The following is a 7,360-nucleotide window of genomic DNA, read 5'->3' on the forward strand; positions in this document are numbered from 1 at the left end:
CTCTACAAATTATGTGATTTAAGTTTGCCAACTGCTACCAGGATTGGCCCTAAGCATAACTAAAGCAACAATGGTTTTATTTTTACCTCTTCCTATTCATGCTTTCTCTCATCATCTTTAGCTGCTCAGTTTTTTTGCTTTAAAAAAAATTTTTTTTTTTTGAAATGGAGCTTTGCTCTTGTTGCCCAGGCTGGAGTGCAATGGCGCTATCTCAGCTCACTGCAACCTCCGCCTCCCAGGTTCAAGCGATTCTCCTGCCTCAGCCTCCCAAGTAGCTGGGATTACAGGCATGACTCCTCATTCCTGGCTAATTTTGTATTTTTAGTAGAGATAAGTTTCTCCATGTTGGTCAGGCTGGTCAGCTGGTCAGGCCGACCTCAGGTGATCTGCCCACCTTGGCCTCCCAAAGTGCTGGGATTACAGGCGTGAGCCACTGTGCCCAGCTGCTTTAAAATTTTTATAAATCTTTGGGCCACAGAGTGAAAAACTTTTAGTTGGAAGGTAGTGACACATTCTATTAAAACTCTAGCTACTTTTTGGTTAATCTCATAAGCCGATTAGTGTTAATAAATTTGTTAGCTACTAAATGCATTACCTTTCCGAGGTTACATAATGCTTTATGCTAAAATGTAAATTCCCATAATACCCTTAACAAGTAGCATGGGGTTTGGTGGCTCCTTCCAAAATAGCCAGAAAGATGCTTTTAGTCTGGCAAGCTTTCAAATAAAATTCACACACACAAACATTTGTTCATTTTTACCATCACTAATGTTACTCAGTTCAAGTATCTGAAAAAGGGCATGGGTTAAAAGAAATAGATACTAACTGACACACAAGAAATTGCTAGGAACTTAAATCACAATTAAGTAAAGTGGTTGCTATCATCAATTAATAAGGGAGGAAGATTTACTTAGATGAAAGATCCAGTCCAAATTACACTACAGAACAATAAACTACCTCTTAAGCCCTTTACTACCCAAACCATATAACTGTAGAAGAAAAAGCAGGAAAAGGAAATCTAGACATAACTGCTGTGATTAAAAAGAAACTGAAAGGAGACAATAAATATGTACTTTGCGAGGCCAAATATTGGGAAGTAGGAAAATATAGAATTGAAGATATAAAAGATAATCCCTACAAATAAAAATGATGCAATAATTCTATTTTGAATATATACAGCATTTCTTTTATAAACTTGAAGAATAATTATATCCATTACATCAAAAAAATTCTATTTGAGGAAAGTGCCAGTCATTTTCCCTCCATTTTATTTACCCTCAGAAAAACTAAAGAAATAAGGGGTTAAGCAACTTTTTTAAGTTCAAAGGGCAAAACCTGAATGAGCACCAGTTGTCCTGCCTTCTAGAGAAATTCATAATTTTATACAAACATTGTATAAATTGCCTTGCTTACAGATGTGTGCCTAGACAGGTGAGTGTGTATATTATTTGGAGGGGTGGCTAATACTGCAGTTAAATATAGTGGTGAGAATGTGGAGCACATCAAATTCATAGCTTCACAACTTCATAACCTCCTTCACTGTAAGATTTTTGTCCAGGACACCCCTATTCTACCTTAACACCTTATTCTATGAGGCTTAGCTCAGGTCTTACCTTCCCTGACCACCCTCTGAGCTGGATGCCTCTTTCCTTTACCTCCATAATCATGTCTTTCTTAGGCCTTATCACTTTGATCTGAAATGTTCTGTGGGTGCAGCAGCCTCCTTACTTGGCTTTAAGTGCTGCAGGGAGCTTATTCACTCTTGCATCCTCATCACTTAGCACAATGCTTGGCTTAATGTCAGTGCTCAGCAGGTGTTAATAATACGTCCTGTCCTTCCAATGTCCAGTAGTTATTTCAGTAACTAAATCCTCTTTTTTAAAACCACCTTATGCAAAGTTAATCCTCTGTGGTTCAAAAACTTCCAATACAACTTAAAAGACAAATTTTCCATTACTTTGTCATCTCATCTGTCGAATTCATCTGTAATTTGTCTAATTCAGCATCTCCCACTGTGTGTGTTCCCATGAGTTGGACTCCAAGAGATGCTTTTGGTAAGGGTATCTATGTGGGAAACATGCTACTCAATCTAGCAAGGCAGCCGGTGCAGTGGTTTAGCACACAGGTGCTGGGGGCAGAGTGCACGCTCTGTCGGGCAAGTGGTTATTCTATGTGCTTCTGTTTCCTTTTCTGTAAAATAGGACTAATAACAGTTTTTCTCCCTCATAGGGTTGTTGCCAAGAGTTGCTGAGTATTACACAAAAGGTTTGGGGTACTTAGTGCCAGGAACATACTGACTACTATTATTAAGCAAAGTTAAACAATTTCTTTTTCTTATTTGGTTTTATTTTATTTGCTGGCTGTAGGACTGCTGAGAGCCTTTAGCATGCTGATATGCCCATGAATCTCCAGGGAAGCAGTATTCCCCACATTTACTTGATGGAAGAGCTACTAGCATATCCCAGAGGTAATGGGCCTCAAAACATAACTTAGGAAATTCCTATTTATAAATTTAAAAGAACATTAGCATTTTCCAAACCCAAATTGGGACACTGATTTGACCTCTTTGGCTGTAACTTGGGAGCATTGGTACATAATATTAATATTTGAAGAGAGGACTGGTCTGGCAACACAAGTAAATAATAATAATAATAATAATAATAATAATAATAATAATAATAAAAGCCCAAGACCTGTGTGTCACTACAATTAAAATATTTCTTTTTTTAAAAAATCAAAGTACAAGTGAAGTGACTTTTATTGATATTAAAGTGGGAACTGCAAATATGGCCCAAATAAAAAACCATGTAGGCTTTACATATTATTTTCTGACACAGTTAAAAAATTATTACTTGACAAAGATGAAGGGCCAGACTTCCTTATTCAAAACCTCATGCCATTTATCTTAATTCTGCTGCATCTGATACTAACTTCCTCTAGAGCCAGGAAACTTTGCAAGTATTAAATAACCTGAAAGAAGGAGGGAAAGAAGGAAGTAACCTACCAAAGTGAAAAAGAGGAACAAGTTCTAACCCAATGCAGGTTTCAAACATAACCAAAAGAACAAAAGAGAGAGCTTGACACGCCAATCTTGAGGTAAGTAAGAACCTGATTTAAGGTATTTGGGCGATTAAACTCTGTAAGAAACAAGTTTGTCTTTAATTAATCAATGATTTTTTATCTTATTACAGTTTTTAGAAAAAATGCCTTACGTAGCTATAAGGGGGAACCCAATTCACAAACTGAGAGTGATGTTAATGTTCCTTTACAATATGATTATGCTTTGTTGTTACCTTGTTTCCAAACAGAAGGGCATTATCTTACTTGAAAATTCCTGAAGTTTCTCAACAATTTGCTATGTTAAGAAAAATGTCAAATTATTAGGTAACCTGTTGGAACTGCTTTCCAAAATGAAAACAGAGTCTTCTTTCAAACTGGTTAAAGTGAACATTATTTAAGTGTTAAACTATATTTGAACGGCTATTGTTTAAAATATGTTTTTCATTATAGTAGGTCTTTGTTCATGTCTCACAGGTTTTTTCCTCTACCGTTATTTCGAAGAAAATGATGCATTTCTTTTTCTGTAAAAAGTCTTCTTGTCTTTGTCTTGGTAAATATCTCTTAGACAAACAATTTTAATATTTTGGATGTACCAGAATATCTCCTCTACATAGAATAACATAGATGGTAAAAATGCCTTTTCTTCTTAAAAATTAAGAGAGTAATTTATTGCCTTATCCTCAGCTGCAGAAGTGACAATAGTTAGCCTTCCTCAGCCCTCACCGTGACTTCTGTTGCAGGCCTAGTATCTTTCAAAAAGTTGATTAATTTCAATCAATATTTAAAGTGTATTTTGTAAATTTATTTCAAATATTCTGGCAAATAATTTCTTAAATCATTAACCATGTATACCATAAAATATCTTGCAGATAATTGGTGCTCATCTGTTTCAGGCAGGAAATGAGGTCCTAATGATTAGAGTCATTTGGCTAAACTTTTGTCCTTGAACACAAGCACAGCTGGCCTTATAAAGGAGTGACCCTGCAGATTGTAATCTTATGTGGCGAACCACACAGTTCTCAACCTCAATATTACTCCCAAAAATTCCAAGGAGATTAAAACGTTTCTGCATCTGGGGTGCTTGTCCCTGTATTTTTATCAAAATATTGTATAAATTAGCTGCACATCTTATTTAATTTTGTTATATGAAATGTCAAATTAAATATTTGCATGTTAATATATTCTAACCTTGGACAAATTTATGAACGTTCGTTACCATTAAACTTTTCATGAACACTCACTGAAAACAGAGCACCACTTTGTGAATTTCTATTTTTCTTCTCATTGTTACTATTATCATCCCATAAGGAGATTACTTCATTCATTAACAAATGTTTAATAGATTAGTCATTCTGTGTCTAATGCTGGTGTTGGTAATACAAAGGTAAATAATAACATGATTTCCTATCTTTGAGAACCTCAGAGCTAATCAAGCTGTACAAATTTACTGACTGATGCACTTAGTAGCACGTTACAGACATTTGAATAAATAATATTTTGAGGAAAATTTTACCTGAATTCTTATTCAGTCACATTTTGGTTGTAAGGAAGTTACTTAACTTCTTTAACCCTCTCTTCTTATCTATAAAATGGTTATATGAATAGTACCCACTACATATAGCAGCTATAGGATTAAATGAGATAATCCCTGTAACAGTTTTTAAAAGCTGAAGCTCTTAACTAAACATTATTGATGATAACATTCCATAGATGATAATAATCATTTCACAGGCACTGTTGGATCTATGTCTATGTCTAGACTGAAAATATACAGTAATAATGTTTTGTTGATAAAATCACAATGGAACATGCAGCCCAGTTGAACACTTCCCTTTCTTGCCTCCTTGCCATTTTAAAGCATCAACAGAAAACAATGTAAAATCATCTTGGATGGAAGTTATTTTCTGAAAGTTATGAGAAAACCTGTGATACCAAGGATTTTGAAAATACATTGGTTTACTTTAAAGATCTTATTTCATGTTTTAAGTATAAACTACACCCTTGAGTTTTAAAATATCATCTTAAGCAATTAGATGCTGGCATTTGCAGTCATTTTTAAATGCATTATTTCATTCAATAAATATTGATTGGATGCATTTTCTGTGCTAGGTGTTCTGCCGTTCTCTGGGAACATACAGATGAAATGACCTGAACCCTGCCCACCATTACCAAGTAAGAATACAATTCTCTCTCATATAGGTTATCACGCTATAATAGAGAATGGACTCATTAATATGGGATTACAGAGGAAGGAATGGTTAAGAAAAAGACATGGCCTCTGCCTGCTCCAAAAAAGGATAAGCAGGGCTTCACAGAGGAGGTGACAGGTAATGATGATTGGATGTGTCTGTACATGTCCCATTTCTTCTATTGTGCTCAGAATATTATCTTTCACTTAAAAATTGTTATCCTAATTGTCAAAAACTATGTGGAGATCTAAGTGATAAAACCACTCAGGCTTGGGCAGGGACAGGATTTTTCTAACTCTTTTTCCTTTCATCACAACAGGTAGTATATTTTATATTAAAAGCAGAAGCTCACTATATGCTGGTGTTTAATGCATTGGTGAAAATCAGTAATTTTTCTATGTTTAATAAGTATGCAATTAACATATTTTTAATTTATAGCAGGTTTCTGGATGGCAGATCATTCAACCTTGTTTTTCTTGAGTTTTCTACTCTGCTGTCATCTTCCACTCATTTCTGCTTCATTTTGTGATTCATTAACAGAAAAGGAAGTGGAATGGAATAAAATCCCCCCAATACAGTACAATTATACATTAATGGCTGTAATGTGAAGAGCATCACACATGAAGAGAGCCATCTTCCAAAAATAAGTTTATACACTCTCTCCTCTAATTGCATCAGGACTTTACCAGATAATGTTCTTCCAGATCTGAAAAGGAAAATGCCTAAAAGAGCTTCCAAACTCATTTTTGAATAATACTAGGCTACAAAGAATTACATTGTGAATTCATTAAGGGTAACACCAAACCACTAAACAGCACTGTTTGTACAGAAATGTTGAAAAGCTGTGGAAATAATTTAGTGGCCATTTCTGTAGGAATTTCGCTTCTTTTACTCTTAGTGGTTTGTGGAATTGGGTGTGTTTGGCGCTGGAAACACCATGTTGCCACACGATTTACCTTACCGAGGTTTTTGCAAAGGAGAAGCAGCAGGAGAAAAGCCTGTACTGAAACATTCTTGAGTCCCCGCATCATTGGCTTAAGGCATAAAATCTCAGTTGAGACCCAAGACCACAAATCTGCTGTCAGGGGAAATAACATAGACGACAACTATGAAAATGTGGAAGCAGGTCCTCCCAAAGCTAAAGGAAAAACCGATAAGGAACTATATGAAAACACAGGGCAGTCTAATTTCGAGGAGCATATCTATGGAAATGAGACATCTTCTGACTATTATAACTTCCAGAAGCCTCGTCCTTCTGAAGTTCCTCAAGAAGAAGATATATACATTCTTCCAGATTCATATTAGCTTTTCAAAATATTGATTTTTGTTATTGGATGATAAATATTCACTGTAATTTTTCAACAGCAAAGACATGGAATCAAACTAAATGTTCATCAACAGTTGACTGGATAAAGAAAATGTGGTACGCATACACCATAGAATACTATGCGGCCATAAAAAAAGAACAAAACTAACACGGGAACAGAAAATCAAATACCACATATTCTCACTTAGAAGTGGGAGTTAAATAATAAGAACACATGGACAGAAAGAGAGGAACAACAGACACTGGGGCCTACTTGAGGGAGGACAATGGAAGGAGGGAGAGGTTCGGGGAAAAAAAAAACTATCAGGTACTATGCTTAGTACACAGGTGATGAAATAATCTGTACACCAAACCCCCAAGTCACAAGTGTTCCTACATAACAAACCTGCACATGTACCCCTGAACATAAAATAAAAATTAAAATATTAAAAATAATTCGCCGTGATTTTTATCGTACTGATGCCATTCTTAATCAAGTTCTGATAAGTGGATGGTCTCTGCTCTATCTCCACCTTTCTGAATCCTATGTGTATCACTGTGGATTAATTCTAGATATCTTCTCCATCCTCCTTGCCCCAGACTAAATCTGTATTATGTTATATTGATTCTTCCTTCTAAATGTAACCTGTTATCTCTTTCCTTTATTTCTACCATTATCTTTATCTGGCTCAGAATTATTGTCATCGACTCCTAACTGGTCCTCCTGCTTCTAATTTCTACCCACTCAATCAATTACCGATGGTGTTGCCAGATTTATCTTCAGAAAATATTCCTAACAGCCACA

The 7,360-nt window shown here is 35.5% G+C and overlaps 1 protein-coding gene across 5 annotated transcripts; it reads left to right on the forward strand.

Moving 5' to 3' along the window:
* The first annotated feature begins 2,989 nt into the window (after window positions 1–2,989).
* GAPT (GRB2 binding adaptor protein, transmembrane) lies at window positions 2,990–7,011 on the forward strand. Of its 5 annotated transcripts, none has more exons than XM_003265952.1 (3): window positions 2,990–3,096; window positions 5,260–5,387; window positions 5,790–7,011. In XM_003265952.1, the coding sequence occupies exon 3, from the start codon at window positions 6,081–6,083 to the stop codon at window positions 6,552–6,554; it is 474 nt and encodes a 157-aa protein (XP_003266000.1). In that variant the 5' UTR covers window positions 2,990–3,096; window positions 5,260–5,387; window positions 5,790–6,080; the 3' UTR covers window positions 6,555–7,011. The 5 variants fall into 5 exon arrangements, with proteins under 5 accessions (XP_003266000.1, XP_003265999.1, XP_004091263.1 ...); XM_003265951.1 differs by lacking the exon at window positions 5,260–5,387 and adding an exon at window positions 5,170–5,232 and having other exon boundaries at window positions 2,991–3,096; XM_004091215.1 differs by lacking the exon at window positions 5,260–5,387 and adding an exon at window positions 5,170–5,232 and having other exon boundaries at window positions 2,992–3,096; window positions 5,688–7,011.
* Window positions 7,012–7,360: the final 349 nt, after the last annotated feature.

Source organism: Nomascus leucogenys, chromosome 18 (assembly GCF_006542625.1).
Source record: "Nomascus leucogenys isolate Asia chromosome 18, Asia_NLE_v1, whole genome shotgun sequence".
Classification (NCBI taxonomy): Eukaryota; Metazoa; Chordata; class Mammalia; order Primates; family Hylobatidae; genus Nomascus; species Nomascus leucogenys.

What these genes read in the sequence shown, in the direction of transcription:
- GAPT (XM_003265952.1), top strand. Translation starts at nt 6,081, where the DNA reads ATGTTGAAAAGCTGTGGAAATAATTTAGTGGCCATTTCTGTAGGAATT.